Below are 19691 nucleotides of genomic sequence, written 5' to 3'. Positions count from 1 at the left end.
CTGCAGCACATCACTGGCAGAAACTAGTTCTGTTCATATTGTGTGTGAACTTAAAGTCTGTTGTTGGCTGCTGAGCACAGATGTTTGTAGAGTAACAGCTCAGCCTTCACTTTTTATTTCTGCTCTATTTTCTTTGTTACTTGTTTAAATAAATGAGGAGTGACGTCACACGTGCTGCCTCTTCTTACATGAGCCCACAATAAACCTCCAGGTGTTAGGACAAAGAAGAATGGGACAACCCAGATGAACAAAAGACTCTGTTTCAGCAATCTTCAAGTTTTTATTTGTTTACAAAGTTAAGATTGCAATTTCATATAGTCCTTCCTTAAATGAGTAGAAAACCTTTTTAAAGAATTAGTCGAAAGGCACAAATTTTACAATATATACATTTGGATCTAAATTATAAATATATAGAAAACAAAAGCACAACCCAGAATAAAAGTGCTGAACACAGTTTCTTTTTTTACAGAAAAAATAGGCTTTGTTTAAAAATACATACAATCAGTAGCATGTTTTTTGTTTCATTTTTTGTTAGCAATAAATTATTTGAGTGATAACATTGATAACCTACTATTATGCAAACGGTGGAGAAACAAGAGAGATGGTTACAGTATACACAGAGCTATCCATCAAAGATCAGAAACAAGCTTGCAACGCTCAATCATAACCAACAAGAGAACAGTAACTTGATTATGCCATTCTTAGTGCAAAATGATAATAAAATGATAAAAGGCCTAACTACACGAATAAAAGATTCTAAAAAAAGAAGCTTTTTCTTCCTAAAAATGCGGTCCATATCCCTCAAATGCATAAAGCTTTATTGTGTGACTATAAAACACAAAATCGAAGGCAAATCTTTTGCAGACTGATGTCTCGGAATGTGCCTGATGTGGAATATTAAAAGCAAATTTGGGGTACGAGGAAAACGTGCTATAGTAAGATGCTGCAAATTTAAAAAAGCGTTGATGAGAATCTGAGATACTGTGTCAGTCTAAACCTAAACATCTGTTACACTGAGATCAATTGCACATTTCAGTACGTATGCTGGTGCGAATTGACTCAGAAATTTGTCAGCCTTTACGTTAATCAAATGTCCAACAACTGCAACACAAATAAAAATAAAACTGTCCACAGAAAAAGAATGTTTCTGAAAAAGAAACAGCCTTTGATCTTTGCCCTAAGAAGGCATAAACATGTAGAATCACTGACATTTTCACAAGGACAAACAACAAACCCATCACATTAAGTCTAAAAACATAAATACAGCAAGAGTCACAGCACAGAGTTAAGAAAAAATAGCACATGTATTGGTTAGTTTCACCACTGTTATAAGGGGAAATGATATATTTCTGCTAACGCCCCGCCGTTACACCTCTTGTAGGTTTCTTCCTGAGATTGATAAAAGTTCTGATATCTTAGAGCCAGTAACTTTAGGGGTGTCTGTGGAACACTTTGGTATCTCTCTGCAAACTGAAGATCTGACAAAGGTCTACAAGTTGGAGAAACAATTCTACTTGAGAAAAGCAAAACTGAAATGAGCAGAAATGAATCCAGACACTGTACAGCAGTACAGAACAGTGCAATCTTATTTGGTGGCAGGTTATAATAGAATTTGTATTATAGTAATCTTGAAAATTAGAAACTTCCCTGACCAAACATTTTGATAACTATTCTAATAAGCAGGATAACATATCTAAAATCTAAATGTCCCTTAAATATAAATAACAATAACTTTAATAATAACGATGACTAAAACATCAAGAACGCATTGAGTTCATCCCGTGAAAACTTACTATACAAAAGGTTGTATGCATTTCAGAATCTGTTCAACTAAAAGACTATGAAGCACAACAGAAATAAGAAGATTCATACCATGCAAAGGTAACCACAAAGCTTTGCCTGTTGAGCGTAAACAGTACTTAGGCATTTATGTTTCATAACAAATGTAGAATATGGTTTTATTGCTTCTTAAATCACTTGAACTTATCCCGGCATTTTGTCATGAACCAACTACAGTGCATCCTTTTCACACAGATGGCCAGATCTCACAGGTTTTTAAATATGTACTATCATACACAGCGAACATGACAAGTCACATGTTTCAAATGTTTTTATAGCCTTGATGCCTGAAATGGAAATTTGTCTCAGACTTACTGCTATTATCAAAGTGAAATTTTAGTTAAAAACAACAGGATTTTCTCTTCAGACCTCCAGACGATAAAAACTTGAAATTCTTTCTTATTCACTGTAATTAAAGACTTAAAACTAATTTTCATATCTGTGTTGGTCAAAATGCCACACACACAAAAAAACAAAAAACACAACAACAATGCACTCGAGACTTTCCTGAGAAATTCAAAATCAAATCAAACCAGGAGTCACATCACTAAATGTTAAAATTTTTGGACACAATTTTTTTTATCCATGCTGCTCAATAATCCGTGTCATTCTGACCTCGTATCAACAGGGACAGAAGGACACAGTAAAAAGGACAAGTCAGATAATCAGACAAGCACATACAGACTTAATGGCGGTTCTTCCTGAAACCCACCACTAGCATAGTGTAACACAAACAACGACTGACTGACTGAATGAATGAGTGAGGGGGCTAAAAGTTAAATACAAATATACCATATTTAAATTAAAACCAATGCTCAATAGTACAAATCTATACATTAGGCTACATGGATTTTTAAAGACTGCATTTATAGATTTCTCCAAAAGGCACTGTTTGCAACAGCAGACTGCTCTTCCTCTCCCTTTTTCCTCACACTAGTGTTCATATAAGCAGGGAGAGAAACAAGAGGGAGCATGTAGAAGAAAAAAATCAAAACTGAGGCATTTCATGGCTAATCAGCTAAAAGATTTCATCTGTTTTTCTCTCATCTTCCAGTTCAACACTATCTTTTGTTTCACTCAAACCAAGCCTTGCATACAGCCTTGTTTTAGTCAAGACAAACGGCCATGAAGCGAAGTAACAGTAAAGCAAAGTCGAAAGATGTGGTTTTAACTGGTGAAAGGCATTTAGAGCTTCCAGCAACTTCACCAATCATACCTCGTAAAATCAGCAGCGGGAGGTTTATTAAATATGTTCCACACCTCAATGAATGAGCTTTTGTTTTGACAGCTCGGATGTTCAATAAAATACAGTTATCACATATTTTTTTTTCCAGCTGCCTTTCACTGTGGAGGACACACTTTGGTGCAGAAATCTGATATTGATCGAGCCCGCTATCACCTCAACAGCCTCAAGAAGGTGAACGCTACAGGTGGATAGAGAGAAGGGTGAGCTGAGCGCAGGACAGGCAGTGATGTGACTATAGGCCCTGAGGGGAGAGGGAGTAGGTCCGAGGGTGCGATCATAGACAGCAGCGAAGAAGACACAATCTGCTTTAAAAGACAAAACAAAAAATACCTAAAGAAAAACAGTCTAGACGAGCTGTTGCTGTTTAAGCTCTTAGTCTTGTTGCAGGTACTGAATGACAGACTTGCGGTCCGGTCCGGCCTGTAGCATGCTGTTCAGAGCCTCGCGGACGTCAAGAGCGGCGGGGCTGCAGTGGCCGTTGGGTAAGGAAAGAGGGTCTGACTGGGGGAGGAGATATGTGGAAGTGAAGTGAGAGGAAGAGTTGGAAAACAGAGAGGAGGATGAGGACGGGCTGGAGAAGAGAGAAGAGGGGGACGATGTCGCGATGAGGGTGGATGTGGGCAGGAGGCCGGCGGGGATGTGAGAAACCAGGTTGTTTGACACAGAAGAGGTGGAGGACGTGGAGGAAGAGCAAGAGGAGGTAGAGGATGAAGGGCTGGCTTTCTGCGTGGGCATCTGGGGAGACAGGGGCAAGTCAAATAAAGCTAATAAGTCTTGGTGGTGGTTATTGGCCAGCAGGTTGTGGCTCTGCTGCTGTGTTGCCTGCAGATGTTGCTGCTGCTGCTGCTGCTGCTGCTGCTGCTGTTGTAGCAAAAGAGGCTGCTGTATTTGTGAAGCGTGCTGGGCATTCGGTGCATTCTGAGAGATCAGAGAGTCCACATTAAAGTCTTCTCCGAATGCTGCAGAGTGTCCTGTCAGGCTGTCCAGATTCAGTCCGCCCTCTGTGCTGTCTAGGGAGGGGGATGGTGAGCTCACAGTCAGGTCCAAGATCTCATCCAGGGGATTCTTGGAAGACAAGTTGGGAGACAATGTGGTCTGATGGAGTGGAAGAGACGGGTTCTTCAGCTGTGGAAAAGAGGAAACAAAGGCCTGGGGGTAAAACTGTGACAAACTGGAGCCAAGGGTAGCAGTGCTGGGCAGAGGGCCCTGGTTGGTGGTGGTGGAACTGTTGGGCCAGCTGTTATGGGTCCTTTGCTGGGTTTGGCTAGGATTTCTCTGTAAGGACAACAGGGTTAAGTTCTGGGAGGGCTGCTGTAAAGTGGACTGGTTTTGAGCTTCTCTGTAGCTCTGTAGCTGTCGAGAGAGGCTGCAAGTGGCTTGTAGAGTGTTTTGGTTCAGTTTCTGACTCTGGGCGAGAGACTGAGCGAGGGACTGGTTAAGCATGGGTGTCTGGTTGAAAAGATTTGCCAGGAGGTGTTTGTTCTCCTGCTCCATTTTACGCATGCGTTCCTCAGCTAGTCGCTGGTCCACAGCCTGCTGCTCCCTCTCCTTTCGTCTCCTCTTCACCTCCTCGTCCATTAGCAACAGCTCCTCACGCACACGGGCCACGCAGTTCTCTGGGATCTTGATGCCTGGGAGAGATGAGGAGTACGGCCATGTCAGTTATCAGTGAAGTAAATACTCAAACTTTACAGAATGAATTGCTAAAGACTTTTCAAAACATGTGACCATCCAAAACCAGATCTTCCTACAATGGTCATTTCATTTAAAGGTGATATCACTGCACATGTATTAACAACAGTAAACAGATTATAAAGATACATATATACAGTGTATTTTTCTTTTACGTCTTTGTAAAATCTTTGTGTAGTGCACAGAGAAAATAGACCAGACACTGAATCTCCAGCGAGTGTCCTCATATTGTTGGGTTTTCATTCGTGTCAAGTTGAACTGCAACATTTCCAGTGTTTCTGGCCTAATAATTTCATAAGTATCAGTTAGGAGTTCATAGGAGAATTGAGGAAATCCTCAATTTGTCATAAAGAAGTGTCAGCACTTTCACAGCATCACATTTTACAATCAAAACAACTCACTGACATTTGGTAATTCGAGTTCACATTGAAATACTCTGGCCTAGACTTCCCTTTTATCAATATTTCCAGAATATTCCTACCAATGTCAAGTGTGAGAGGTCTTCTAAAAACCAGTAAAAACGTGCACCGTGTTAGTCAACTGCATATCACTTGTGTCAGGGGGATGTACTGACCGACTTGCTTGTTGTGTTGCTTGGTTTTAAGGCGGACAATCTGCAGGATGCTGGAGCTGGTGATGTCAGACACCACATCGGATACGCGCTTCCACACACGCAACAGAGCACCACACAACATGTGGTACTGACGAAGGCGCATGCCCTGCAGACACTCCTGGCCTTCCTCAATTTTCTTACACTTCCCATTCCTAAGGAAAGAAACAGAAAAGAAAGTCAAACATTTTATGCATACAACAAACGAGCCCACAAGTTTATTGCAAATCCCTCTTTCAGGAAAACTGTATGGCAGATTGCAGGACTGCTCCATCCTAGCATTTTAAACACAGTTCACTGGTCATCCGGTGACGAAGGCACATGTCAGACTCACAGGTTATTTCTTCATGACTAGTTCTCAGGTGATCTGCAAATCCTTGGGAATGGCATCTGACCTTAAAACCACCCTGACTGACTCCTAATGAGTACCAGCCTGATTGGATGCATTGAGCCATTAATCCCAAGCGATGTTGTGAATTCCTACTTACCAGTTGGCATGGCTACACTTCTTGAAGGAGAAGGTGAACTGGTTCTCCCAGCTGTCTCTGGCTTCCTCTGGAGTCACCTGGAAAAGGTAATGTACAACACCGAAATCAGCAAAGGAGTCTCCACAGTACGCAGCTTTAAAAACACATTTTTAACAACACAGAAACTTTAGTAATAAAGAGGTATCTTTAACTTCCAACCAAGAGTCATATAGTTTCATCTCATTTATAATCCTTCATTGTGTCAAGGAGAAGATGACTATTGTGTTTAGTAGGTTTATGGTGAAAGGTCATTAATCATCATCCTGTTGTTCGTGTAGGGAAGGGAAACAGGAAAGGTATGTATTGCTACATTGTTCAGCTCTAGAGTGCCTTGAACATTGCCTGGTTCGGTACTCTTCCATGGCCACAAGGGGGCATCAGACTCCGTATATACTCCAAACCGCAATTGCAGATCAAGAGGAAAGTCCTAAGAATGTCCAGGTTTGTCTTCCGTCAAACCTTCCCCATAATCAAAAGAAGTATAAACTCAAAAGACAATATTTGTGACAATATAAGCAAGCTCATAGTTGAACTTTTATGAAAATGAAAATGTTAGGATGAAATTAAAAATGTTTTTTCTTCTCTCTCTTCTGTGTGGAGACATTATTCAGTATTTAAAAACCAATATACAGACACAACTATTAGCCTAACTGATTCATCAACAGACAAATCGAGCTAATTACCTTCCGGTAACGGTGCTGCAGGTTGTCCAGGGTCTCAGGGTGAGTTTGCTTGCCAATGTTGGGCTTGTAGACAATGAGGTTTTTGCCTCTTCCTTGCTCAGCCAGCAGCACACATGGGTGGTTACCTCGCAGCTGTGGAAAGGCCACACAGAGAGTGAATTATTTGCACTGTCTTAGGGACTAAAAAAGTCTTTTCAGTGGACACCCATTGTGTCATCACATTGTTATTCTGTGAGGTTTGTGTTAAAAAATAAATCCTATAAATACAGTGCCTCTTAGAGTAGACTTCAGGTTTAGTTTTCTTATTAAAACATGGACTCACCTTCTGGGACAGGTAGAATCCCTCGTCAGGACCGCTGAGCTTCAGTGACCTGTTGTAAGCCTCATCCCAGGGCATACCTCTGTCCACAATGATCTACAGGGGCAAAAAGGATCAGAGACTAAAGCATGTGCTTTGAAAGAGAGGGGACCAAACAGTCCTGAAGGTGAGACAACCCAAAAGAAATCTAACATATGTTTAAAAACATACTGTATATCTGTGTGATTGTATAAGTGAATAAAACTCATTGTCTACCACAGTCATGCGTGTACCCGAGTCTAACACTCTCTCGCTATACTTGCTAAACTGGTCCTAGCTGTGCAGCATTCTGCCTGGCTGCCAAATCTGAAATGTCAAATGTAGGTTAGCCTGCAGTTGACAGCGAAAAGCAGATGATACCAGTAATTATCCTGTTTCCACCTCCGACTAGTGTCTGCATAGGCTCCTCAGCCCTTGTCTAAGCCTGTATGATCACAGTCTTACTGCTAGCAAAGTTACATCAATCAAACCTCATAGCTACCTGAGTTACCTCTGTGAGTGCAAGTTGTGGAACAAATTTCACAGTTGTACCAGGTCTCTTGAAAAAACTGTGCACAGTGCAAACCTTGTCTTGGAAATCTTAATGAAATCATAGTCATTGGTATTTCCTACCTAATCTGTGAAGATTGTTTAGCTGCCATTAAACATGAGCTTTTCATTGTTTTGGTATATTGGGTGCCTACAAGCCCCGCTGGATTTAATTCAAAAGAGAGAGCACAAGATTTGCATTTTTTGGGCATCATGTTTATTCATAGAATCACTTCTGGTTCATAATGCTCAAACTTTCTTGGCAGACACAACAAAACAGTGTTCATTCTGTTATAAGATTAAGAAGGACAAATCCTAAGGTGACGTGTAATGCCTCAAGATCAGCCTACGATCAGCCTGTAAATGTGCCTGTGCTCATCAGCCTTGCTGTTGCCCTCCTGGTGGGCGCTTCACCCTACATATAGGCCCACCTAGGCCACACAATAATGCTGGTCTATTCTTGGTTTGAGCTAGACAATTCTTAGTTTGGCCCCTTTAAAACTAGGGCTGGACATGGCAGACTAACTCAAGATATGATACAAATATTGATATTCTGCCCACAGTAATGATAGTCTCACAACACAGGTGAATCAGTGATGTACAACATATTTCAAGAAAATCATCTGACAATATACCTGAGATGAGGTTATGAGGTGCCTACCTTATAGAGAACAACCTGTCCATCTTGAGGGTTTCCAACTGTCAAGAAATGTTCCTGCTTCTCCTCATAGATCTCATCATTACCCGGGGCAAGGTCTGTTAGAGACACAAAAGAACAAGGTTGAAATAATTACTCACATTAGAAGATTAGGAACCATCTTTCTTTTTAAATCAATCCAATTTAAGGTATGTTGGCAGATAACAGAAGAAAGGAACAGCAACATTTGTCAGTGTTTTACAACATAACTGATTTTGATTGATGATTCTGTTTTTGAAAAGTCTGTCAATATAGTTTAAAAAGTAATAGCAGATTCTAATCTTGTATTTTAACTTTTGGTGATTGGGGCTACATTACATTTTGGATCACAAATGGTGGATTTATGTCAAACCTCAAACAATGTGTTTTGAGTAACATGTGATCTCCATACCTAGGATTCCCATGTCGTATTTGCCCTCTTTCTTATCCTTCTCGATTAGGTAGTCAAAGTTGTCAGTGAAGTACTGGAAAAGATAGTTCTGCTTGTGGACCTCCAGGCCCAGGATGCGATTTAAGAACTTTGTGATGCTGCAGTCTGGGATAAAGACACAATACAGAACAGTTAATGCAGCTGATTTTGTGTTGATAGATGAACACAGAACATAGCGGAGTTAAACTGTGAAGTAGGTGGCCGTATTCATCTTAAGTATAATAAAATATGCCTGCATGCCTCTTGGGTATTCTACCTTTCTCAGTACTGATCCCAAAGCGAGACTCCCTACAAAAGATGCCCACATCCATCATTCCAAGTTTCATGTCTGAAATAAAGAAAGACATAGTTGATTTACTGATCAATCACAGTAAACTTTGAGCTGGTGAAGTTGTTCTCTGTTTCCACATGCTGATAGTCAAACAAAGCTCAAACATACCTCTGAAGAACATGGCGTCACCCGCAGGGTAGCCTTTGGGAGGGGGCACCTTGTTCTCTATGTGGCCAAGGATTGCTTTGGTGATTTTATCTAGAGCCTTGGTACCATACTGCAAGAAAAGGAACATGTAATTGGTAAAGACAAATCCTCTCAGAAGGCTCATTCAGCAACTTAGCGACGCATATTAACAGTTAACATAAGAGATCCTGCATACTGCTAAAAGTGAGAAAAACCATAAAGAAGCATTTTTTGACACTTAAAAAGGTCAGAATATTATTTTCAGGGGGTTTTAAATTTGCTTACCTTGTTCTCAAAATTGTACTTGCTCAGGTCTCTGGATTCTGTGGCTCTTCTGTCTCCATGGGTTAATGCACCCTGCAAAGTGGATTAGCAATGGTATTATTATTAGTATTAGCGGTATTAGGTTTACAGCCTTCACAGCATCATCACACTAATACAGACGGACGCAGTGACATGGGATATATCGTGTTTGCTGTTGATCATCATTACACAACATCATTATACAACCTGACTTCACTGCTCAGCCTTGGTACGAGTGAATGAACATGAATTTTTACAACTAAGTAATAACAAAAGGATAAATATGTACAGTATATGGATCCTATACAATTATTATAGGATTACTACAACCTTACAGTAGACAACAGCAAGGACTTCTGGCCTTTTCATTCATGAACTCTGCTCTATTAAATATGAGTGATACAGTATTTAACATGATTGTGCAGTGTATGTTATTGCATTAATTGTTTATAACAGAATACACAGCCTGGTCTCTGCCCAGGGTATCAAGAGGAAAAGGATGAGGATGAGGTGTAAAGCTAAACTTTTTCTTCAACATCATTTTGTGCCTCAATAACACTGCAAGCAACATTTTGCAAAGTGACAGAGACAGAAGACAACTAGAAGAAAAAAAGTGGATCAAGAAACATCATTTAAACACAATCTTTAGTTAACATTTAATGCCGGGTTTATCTAAGATCCCAGCCTGTGTTTGACTGATTTCAAATGAACTGCGAAGGAGGTGAAGGAAAAAATTTAGAAGAAGCGAAGTCAACAGCAAACCAGTCTTGTAGCCAGCTGCTAGCTCTGCCCACACAGAAAAATGCCTTGAGATACCAAAACAAAGGGATGTCTTAGCAGAATATTACTTCACTGCTGATCTGGAGTCACAGTTGCAAAGGTATTCAGCCGTCTAAGTTGGAGCGACTCTGTGTGTATCTGTGTGCATTTGTGTTGTATCGGGTTCAGGCAGGCAGGCAGGCACACAAGATGTGACCTATTCTTGATGCAGATTTACCGAACACGGCTGGCAAACACAGGAATGACTTCCTGGAACCGCCATCCCATTGCACACTCCTTGCCCTTTTCTCAAAAGAATGGTCATGCTGTGTCACTATGGAAATAAATGACTGCTAGTGCTGAAATGCATTGATAATTATGGAAAATAAACCTAGACTCATAAATTATCCAGACAAGCTGCTTTGCTTTTTCTGCTTATACGGTTTTCCATTATTGAGCTGGAGAAGGGAAAGACCCAGAATCTCTTGAGGTTTGTGGAGACAAGTTGATGTAACTTCAAGCAAACCAACAATAAAAGAGACTCTATATAGAGCTTCTAGACTAGGGAATACCCCTGGAAACAGGAAGGACAGAAGGTGAGGTGCAAATGGCAGTCAATGGCAACCCAGAGCACAACAATCAATAAACACAGATCCTCTCTGTTTACAGTAGAACAATGCTTCTCAGGATTATTTTCCTATGAGACAGATAAAAGGAAAAATAAAGCATGGGACATATAATTGTGCAAAACAAGAAGAGCAGATGCAACATACACACCCCCACAAACACATCTATAAGGCTATAATATTTACCAGGCTCTCTAGTCTCTTAGCCACAATGGAGGCAAAACGTCTCTCCCCAGCCAACTCCGAGATGAGGAAGATGTACTCTGGGGCCGTCACCTGATTGGACCGATGTGTGCGACCTGGAAAGACAAGGAAAAGATGATAAGACAGAATTTCTACAATTTAAACAGTAAGAGAGATGAGGACTACAGCCTGAGTACATTTTACAGTGTGCTTAATCAATTCCGTAAAGCTGAAATACATAATACATAACAAACTACAATACAATTTTTACAACAAAGATGGAAGAGCACCCAAAGTCATGTTTGTGATTTTGTTGTCAAACAGATGAATGCCAGATGAATGAAATGAATGAAAATATCCTTGACAAATGAGGTAATCATTTTCACACCAACTTTCCTTGTGTTACTTTATGTGCAACATCTATGGTTTCAAGAGACTTTATTGGTATCAACAGACAAACAGACAAAAAACAAAAAACACAAGCTGCATCCACTCAAAGAATGGATAAAAAATTAGGAACAGAAAAGTAAGAAGGAAATATTCTTGGTGACATGAGACAGTCTGCAACATCAAAGGACAGCGAAATTTGATCTTTACACTCGGCGAGAAGATTCCCTCTTTGAACAGTGTGTTATTCACAACAACCAAAAAACTTTCCCAAAGGTATTTCTCTCTTATGAGGAAATAACAATGACTCTCTGTGTGTATTTGTACAATGTGTGTGTGTGTGAACACTAACCTGCTAACTAAATCCTTGTGCCTTGCAGCAAACTACATTTTATATATATATATATATATATATATATATATATATATATATATATATATATATATATATATATATATATATACACACACACACACTGATGTTAAATAACGGATTAAACAACTGCAACCATTTTTGGTACAGAAGGTCAAATGTTTAGACCATACCATGTGGAATAACTGAAAGCAACCACAACCTCATTTAACCAGTACTGTTCAGTGAGACAAGACAACATTTGTCCTAATTTGATAATTTTTGGCCTAAACATGAGAGAGAAAACTAGGCAGGGCTCTTTGGAGTGACCTCTCCTGACCTTGAAACTACTCCTCTACATATTTCTCTTTTATCATTCCAGATGCCCTTTGACCCAAAGTTGCTAACCGTTTCAGGCATACAAGTAGAAAGCAGGAAACACTGGAAAGCTGACGTATTCGTGACAGTCCAGCTTGTTACATCATGAAGTGTAGCACCAAAAAAATTTGCATCTCACTGATAAAAAAAGTTAATTTAAGCCACATATTGGGTAACATTATGTGATGAGTTGTAATGAATCATTTTCAGACAAACTTTGTGTTAGGTGTGTTTGACATTTGTTGCTATAGTAACAATGTTATAAAGGAAAATAATACTGACGTACATGTACCACTCAACAAACAGTAATAATTTTAAATTAGCTTGAAAGACCCAAGATGATGTCTACAAAAAGAACCCACATCAATCACATGATATGCACTGCTTCCTCTTCTGTAACAGTTGCTTTTAATGGGAAAGAAGAAATATTTTTTTGTCGCATTTACTCCCCTTTACCTTTGAAAGGCTCATTGTAAGATTATATTTCCTGACTCACCAAATTGCTGAATGGCCCTGTCTGCACTCCAAGGCAGCTCCAAGGTCATGTGGACCCTGCGCCTCTGGTTTTTCACTCGCTTGTCCGCCTGCAGTGAAATCCCAGAGCTGGCTGCCTCTGAGATGATGGCCACCAACTGGAGGAAAGAGGTTTGGATTATTGGTGGAGATCTTATAGCACAATGTTTATAAAGCGGTACATTTATTTAAGATACAGATTGTTTGCAGCCATGTCGTGAATTTTTTTATGCAAGACATATATCTAATTGATTGGTGTATCTGACCTTCTCTCCACTCATGAAGCGATCTTTCTCCTTGATGTTAATGTGCTCAATGGTAAGACCCTGCTCAGCCCGTGACTCATAGCGGACGCTGCCGTCAGGACGCCGCACCACACGACCCTTACGACCAGTCATCTGCAGAAAAAATATTCACGACACTTCAATATATGTTTGGAAAATAAATTCTGCTTAAAAAACAACATGCATGTTTATTTTATATGTGAACATTGACTTAAGTGCCGACAAGTCAAGCTTATTAGATATCCGTGGCCGGAGAGTGTGTAAGGCTTGTACCTCTGAGACTTTATCTGGTCCTCCAAACTTATCGATGAGCTCGTCCAAGGTATTGAGAGGTAGTTCTTTTCCCAGTATGGATATTTTGTTGAGGAGGCCCTGCTTCATCTCCTCTATCCTGGCTGTGAGTAAGAAGAAGAGGGGACATTAACCATGTAACACTATTAGGCAAGAGTCACAAAAATAACAGGGCAAGTGAGGCTACAGTGTCAGCTACTGTGTGAAAGGTAACTCCATTGTCTAGACATGCATCTTTTTCATTGAGACCAAAATTTGAACACAAACTAAAGAAGAAGAAAAAAAAAACACCTCCCTACCTGTCTGGCAGCTAGTGTGGTTCACAAAGATGACGTCATCATTGTCTAGCAGGGAGTCTGGCGAGGAGTTGGAGTCCGTGTCCATGCCATCGGAGTCGCTACTGCTGTCATCACTGATGTTGATCACACCGCCGCTGTCCATGGTGTGCTTGGGTACCTTGGGCTGGCGACCTCTAGGCTTCCCTGATTGGAAGCCACAACATGATATTAAGAGTGAGAAACGAGAAGCACAGCTCAAAAACACTTTAATTTTTAGTAGTATCATTCAATGAGAGGCCAAAAAGTAGATGCAGACTGCAAGAAAAAGGGTGTTTCACTGAGAATCAAGGCTGTCAGACGGTATGCAAACAACCAGATACACAAACAACACTCTGTTAACTGTTAAAGTAGACTGCAGGGCTAATGCCTAATGTGTCAGCTGAGCACTGGCTACATACAATAAGAGCGAAAAACATAATATGGGAATTGTTCTAATATTATTTAGGGGTACACGTGCTGGCATGGTGTGACAACTGCATCCTCTTCACTTACGTTTTCTCTTATTTCCCGGTGCTTTCTCTCTCCTCTGTTTTTCTGAAGGGAAATGTTTCATTACAAGAGACTGGAATACTCCCCTAAAGGAAAGAGATGAAGAGGAGAAACAGAGAGAGAAACTTTTATTCTGACAGCAAAGCAATCAGGACAACACAGGGTAGTGGTGGCAGTTAGACACTGTACATTCCTGATTTGGCCTCATTATAGCTGTCAGGTGTTGACAGGCAGATGAACATGTTGTGTGTGATCTAATATACTCAGACATTCAGGCATGTCTGCTGTGAGAGGTTTAGGGTCAAACAAGTTCAGAGCACTCGGCACCTGTACCTTCCCTGTCTTGTTTTTCTTGGATGAGCCATTTAAATTAAATCGTTGCTAATAACTAAAGAGATTGTTTGGTTTAATTGAGGATAAACACTGAGGACTTTCTAGCTGCGTGGCCTGAATACTTATACTCATTTTATGTATGTATGTGGTGAAGACATGTTCTCCTCAAGACTGGCAAATCATTTAGCAGTTTGATGAAGCAGCAAAATGAAATGGAAGAAACCCACAGACTGTTATGGCTTCCAGTAAACAGACAACAACCCTTCCAAAAAGGGTTAAATGTATCAGAAAATGCAAAACTTTCCTGTTTTCCTGCAAAACATTTAGCTGTTCCCCAGTGAAGACATTTTGTCATTTTTAGTGAATAGTCTTTCAAATAAACCTATCAACACAGAAACAAATAAACCAACAGACAAAATATTCCTTTTCACTCACTCTGCTGCAGAAACAAATCTGTCGAGATGTCCGTCATTCTCATCCAGGACTTCTCTGGTGCGGGACTCTCCAGTAGACTGCAACCCAATAACGATGCACTGCGGTAGAGAGAAACAATACACATCAATAACCAAACAGGTCTACTGTGTTACCTGAAATAAATTTTATTATGGACTCATTTGTGGCATCATGATGGCACATATTATAACATCCTTGTGGAATTCTGTAGCAACTAAAATGCACTCAACTCAACCTGTGTACAGGGAAGTGCAAAACAAAATCTTAATGATAGTCTTCTAGATTATACATACTATATGACTCAGTGTTCAAGAGTGTGTTGTGCTGACCTTTCCTGCCTCCAGCTCTTTTTGGGCCAGCTCCACTAGGCAGCGGACCTTGGCAGCAATACAGAGGTATTTGAAGAAGCGCTGGTGAGATGACCAGAACTGCCCCCACAGAGACTTCCTGCTGACCAGGCCCAGCTCATCAGCTGCACGCATGAACACCTGCAATGCCTCCGCCCACTGGACACAGATTCCAGATGTAAATAGTCCCATTAAAGTACACTGGTTTTTTTTTTCTCTTTTTTTTCCCCTCACACACAATTCCACAAGCATACACAAATATAATAGACACAGCAACCTAATCCTCATTTGTGAGAGGCATGATGCTTACCAGTTTGGCAGCTTTGTTATAGACCAGTTTGAAGTCACCGTCCAGTCTGATCTCTTCAATGCGGAAAGACACCCCTGAGAAGCTCAGCTGCCTGGCAATGTACATCCCGCTCACTTTCATGTCCATGGCAACAATCTCCATGGCACCGACACCTCTGTATACAAACAGCATATAAATTATTCAACACAGTTCAACCACGGGTTCAAATCACCAGACATTACCACAAACAGATTGTATGGTATTTTCCCGTAAGCACAGCGATTTGAAGATATGTATCCACATGATTGAAAGGCTCTCAGAAAACATAATGCTTTTGAGTGAAATTCTGTAACATGTCACCCTACAAACCTCTTCTCGATGGCGTGCAGGAAGTCATCAAAGGTTCTGAAGGGTGTGCCCTCACCCCAGATTCCCAGGCGGCTCATATAGATCATGTTCTTTGGCTCAGAGGCACCTGGGGCAGAGATGACAAAAATATATATTTTAAAATTCTCGGTTGTATTGCATTACATGTATGAGTGTGTGTTTATTTATGTCAGCCTACCTGTGGCACTGGCATACACCACTCTGGCCCGTGGCAGCTTGTTTTGCAGATCAAGCACTGCCTTGCCCATCTTTGTAGATGTGGCATTCTTGGCTTTGTGGCATTCATCAAAAATAATCTGTAATGGGGAAAGGTCAAGGGAAAACAACGCAGACACGGAATGCCAAATTGTGTTAGAAAACTGTTAGATGTGAGGTTGTTAAAATGAAAGGATACAACTCCGTCAAAGTCTGGCTTGCACCAATCTAGGATCTGTTTAATTCTCGTCCGGTGCTGCCCTCCTGCCTGGCTCTCTCCAATCAGCGCAGAGTATGTTGCAAACAGGACTCCTTCTGAGGTAGCTGTGTCTCCATACTTAATCTATAATAACAAATCAAACATTCGAAAGAGGAGAGTTGTATTCTTGAGATATGTATGTACATTTATAGAGCCACACAGTCACCAAATAAAGCTTGTTTCATATTCTGCTCGGATGCACATCTAACTTCTATAACATTTAACATTGTAAGAACAAAACTCATTTTCTCAGCTTGTCACGCTAATTCCACCCGGACTCACCTTGTTTAAGGCATGCACAGGAATATTCGGTGCATCTATGTCTTTGAGATCTCTCTCTGCATCAAATTTCAGGTCATTGGATATGCTGAACCTGAGGGCAGGAACAGGAAAGTCAGTAATTCAGCTGGCTTCTGCACAAACTAGCCCCTACATGCTCAATATACCCTGGCATACAACTGGATACAAAACGCAATTATATAAATCAATTATTGAAACCCAATGAAACTACAATTGTTATTTAGGTTTCAAACTGGTTTTAAGATCCCTCTATGAGGTCGATGAGAGTAGTAAATCTCTCTTACCATAGTGATTTCTTCCTTCCCATAAGGAAGTTCTCCAGGATGATTCCTGCCACAGTGCGTCCCTTTCCGACCCCAGCCCCATCTCCGATCAGGAAGCCTGCCCTCTGGTTGTTCTGAAGGATAACCTCGTGTTGCTGAGGGCACACAAAGAGCAAATGCATGAATAAAGATGCCTGCATAATCAAAACATTAATCATTCGTAGTTCCAAAATGAATAAGTGCTTTATGTACTGTGTGTATGTGAGCCTGTGTGTGTACCTGGCAGGCATAGATGATGGCCTCTAGCTGCAGAGCGGACAGCAGGCCACAGTTAATAGTTGACTCAGGGATAGACAGAGTGTATGTGATGTCAGGAGGAGGGACACTGGATAGTGTGTTGGTCTCCACCACTATGTCAGGATGAGAAATTCCTATAGTGGCTGAAGAGAGGAAAAAACAGAACAGCAGTTTAAAGAAGGGATTTTTTTGCAGACATGTTATTAGCAAACTGCATGAAAGTCTTGTCATAGTAAGAAGAAAAATGTAGATTCATTAATAGGTAACAGGATGTTGACATTCAGTCTAGTGACCTACATTTGGAAGGTCTGTACTCAGCATATGTGTCTACATGTCCCAGTTCCTCTGTCTCCTCTTCCTCAGCATCCTCTTCCTCCTCTGGTGGCGGCTGGGTTCTCTGAGCCTACGAACACCAACAAACCTTCAGTGATGTAATTCACATTAATAACAGCCTTTTACTTGTTGTTTCAGCTTAGGTGAAGACGAGTTAGGAAAGAGACTGTTTATGCTGTTTGTGCTGAAAAGTCAGAGGCAGGTGAGCAGTTAGTAAAAAAGTTAGCACGGCACGTCTAGAGCTCCTTGTCAAGGAATGTTAACTAGTGCAACAGTAAAAAAACAAATGAGATTGAAACTTGCAAAAAAACCCAGCTGAAGCAGAATGAATGAGAGCTTTGAAACATGTTTGTAACTGTAAACAAAAGAGAGCTTTACATATTCAGGCAACGTCAGATTAATGTTATCTGAGACTGTGGAAATGCAAAAGAGTCCCATTTTGACAGTGAGGTCAATGTTACACTGGCTCTATCCTCGTCACATAAAACATCTGAAAAGACAATGCAGTATTTGGAATAATCTGTTCACTATGTAGTGTGCATTTGCAGAATGTCCAATACATGCAGTATGTAGCAATGCTTTCATCATATGTAGTAACATAGACTTGCCAAAGAAGGCATGTACTGCACTGTCAAAATGTGGCCCTCAGTCTTAGGTTAGTGGCATGTTATGTTGCTATGTAAAACAATCTAAGCCTTATCTTGTATTGCAAACACACAGGGCAGTAACAGCTGCACATTAGACATATAACATAATCTGCATATCTGTGCATCACTGAGAACTGCCAATGACTAGGCTCATCCAGATAGAGAGCTTGGTTTCATTTTAACATCAGATTGGAGAGGTTGGTGCGGCTACCTGGAATCCTCCTAAAGGTGGGGTGCTGATAATAGCAGTTATATCATCCAAGCTGGCCAAGCCATGAAACCTGCCGGTGCCATTCAGCTGTCAACAAAACATAAAATGAAGAAACACAAATACAAATAAAAACAATGCCAAAATGCACGAGAAAAGAGAAACAGAAAACATGAATAATCACTGTATGTGTGATGCTGTCTGTATATGCATGTGCATGAGAGCGTGTGGGCACTGGACATGGATGCCTGATGGAGCAGCACTCAACAAAATGCAATTTGTTGTCTGGCGGTGAAAAGCCAGCGACAACAACAACAAAGGGCAGATAAAGCTGTGTGTGTCTGGGAAACATAATGGATGAAATGAGGGCAGAATGAAAAGCAAAACATAAAAGGCTTTCAGAAGGCAGGAGAAATAAATGTACTCTGATTCATATCAAAAAGATATCCTTGGACCCGTCTAATTCAAAGAGGACTCAACAGCAACGCAAGCATTGATAGAAGAACAACACTTGAGAACAAAGTTGCTCTTCTCAGATCACCGACTTGGAGAACTTGATGTACTACATTTCAATGAGTTTCTTTTTAAAGGGGCAGTCTCATGCGTATCTCTGTAGCCGTAGCCGATTTGGAGATACCATTTTGTGTACCACTGTGACAACAATAAACAAAATCAACTGGTATGAGAAATATTAAACAAAAAATACGTTTTCAAAATTAAAGACTGTTTGAACATTTCTGTACAGGGTCTATGTGCAACTATAGAAGTGGTCAGTCACGTGGATCATGTGATCATGTGATCAAGGCTCCTGAAGTGCTCTGGCTGCAATTTCAAAATAGCTGGTTACAAATGGTTACATTCATCCAATCTATTTGAGTATTTACATTGTGAGAATAATGGAGGACTGAAATGGATTTGTACTTGCAAGTAAAAAAAATATCTGGACAAAAGCATAACGGTCTTAGCTCAGCAGAGACTACAGAGTCACAGCGTTATAACCGTATCTGACAGGCTCATTTTTGTTAATTTGTCAGGTCTCTGTGATGATACTATTTGTTTGTGCTTTCAGGATGTTACAGATTCATCAAGAGTGAAAGCTTGGAAGAATGGTGGACAGACTTATGCGGTAAGAAAGTATTTCTTTTAAACTGCTGTGAAATGTTGTAAGATACTATGGTTGTTATGGAGCACAGAGCTAGTTATTGTGACAATCTTACAAATACTGTGGAAGTGTCATTTAATCATTACTTTGCTGATTGTTTGAGGATGCAGAGCATAATACATGGTTGAAATATTCAGTAACTGATCATGGCAATTCATTGTTATAGAAATTGGCTTAAATCCATTACGCAACAAATGGGTGGCTAACAAATTAAATATTAATAAAAGTAAACAATTGTTTTCAGTGTA

At 40.4% G+C, this 19691-nt stretch overlaps 1 protein-coding gene across 5 annotated transcripts in view; it reads right to left on the bottom strand.

Moving 5' to 3' along the window:
• Positions 1-260: 260 nt before the first annotated feature.
• si:ch73-63e15.2 (protein strawberry notch homolog 2) overlaps positions 261-19691 on the bottom strand; it is a 64353-nt gene continuing 44922 nt past the window's right edge. For 4 of the 5 annotated variants that reach the window (XM_044200747.1, XM_044200750.1, XM_044200749.1 and 1 more), the window contains 27 exons: positions 18285-18371; positions 17391-17496; positions 17076-17236; positions 16818-16951; positions 16516-16606; positions 16174-16317; positions 15958-16075; positions 15762-15867; positions 15414-15567; positions 15086-15262; positions 14739-14836; positions 13974-14056; positions 13443-13625; positions 13126-13247; positions 12835-12966; positions 12552-12687; positions 10942-11054; positions 9353-9424; positions 9050-9158; positions 8867-8938; positions 8572-8715; positions 8145-8239; positions 6920-7012; positions 6598-6729; positions 5876-5952; positions 5352-5542; positions 261-4716 (listed from right to left, as the gene is read on the bottom strand). In XM_044200747.1, the coding sequence (XP_044056682.1) occupies positions 3458-4716; positions 5352-5542; positions 5876-5952; positions 6598-6729; positions 6920-7012; positions 8145-8239; positions 8572-8715; positions 8867-8938; positions 9050-9158; positions 9353-9424; positions 10942-11054; positions 12552-12687; positions 12835-12966; positions 13126-13247; positions 13443-13625; positions 13974-14056; positions 14739-14836; positions 15086-15262; positions 15414-15567; positions 15762-15867; positions 15958-16075; positions 16174-16317; positions 16516-16606; positions 16818-16951; positions 17076-17236; positions 17391-17496; positions 18285-18371 (4389 nt within the window). In that variant the 3' untranslated portion in view covers positions 261-3457. The remainder of the gene's footprint in view (positions 4717-5351; positions 5543-5875; positions 5953-6597; positions 6730-6919; positions 7013-8144; positions 8240-8571; positions 8716-8866; positions 8939-9049; positions 9159-9352; positions 9425-10941; positions 11055-12551; positions 12688-12834; positions 12967-13125; positions 13248-13442; positions 13626-13973; positions 14057-14738; positions 14837-15085; positions 15263-15413; positions 15568-15761; positions 15868-15957; positions 16076-16173; positions 16318-16515; positions 16607-16817; positions 16952-17075; positions 17237-17390; positions 17497-18284; positions 18372-19691) is intronic. The other variant, XM_044200748.1, reaches the window with a different exon arrangement.

Source organism: Siniperca chuatsi, linkage group LG6, assembly GCF_020085105.1.
Source record: "Siniperca chuatsi isolate FFG_IHB_CAS linkage group LG6, ASM2008510v1, whole genome shotgun sequence".
NCBI classification, from domain to species: Eukaryota; Metazoa; Chordata; class Actinopteri; order Centrarchiformes; family Sinipercidae; genus Siniperca; species Siniperca chuatsi.
Note: the sequence above shows the minus strand (reverse complement) of the source record. Positions and strands in the feature narration are given on the sequence as shown.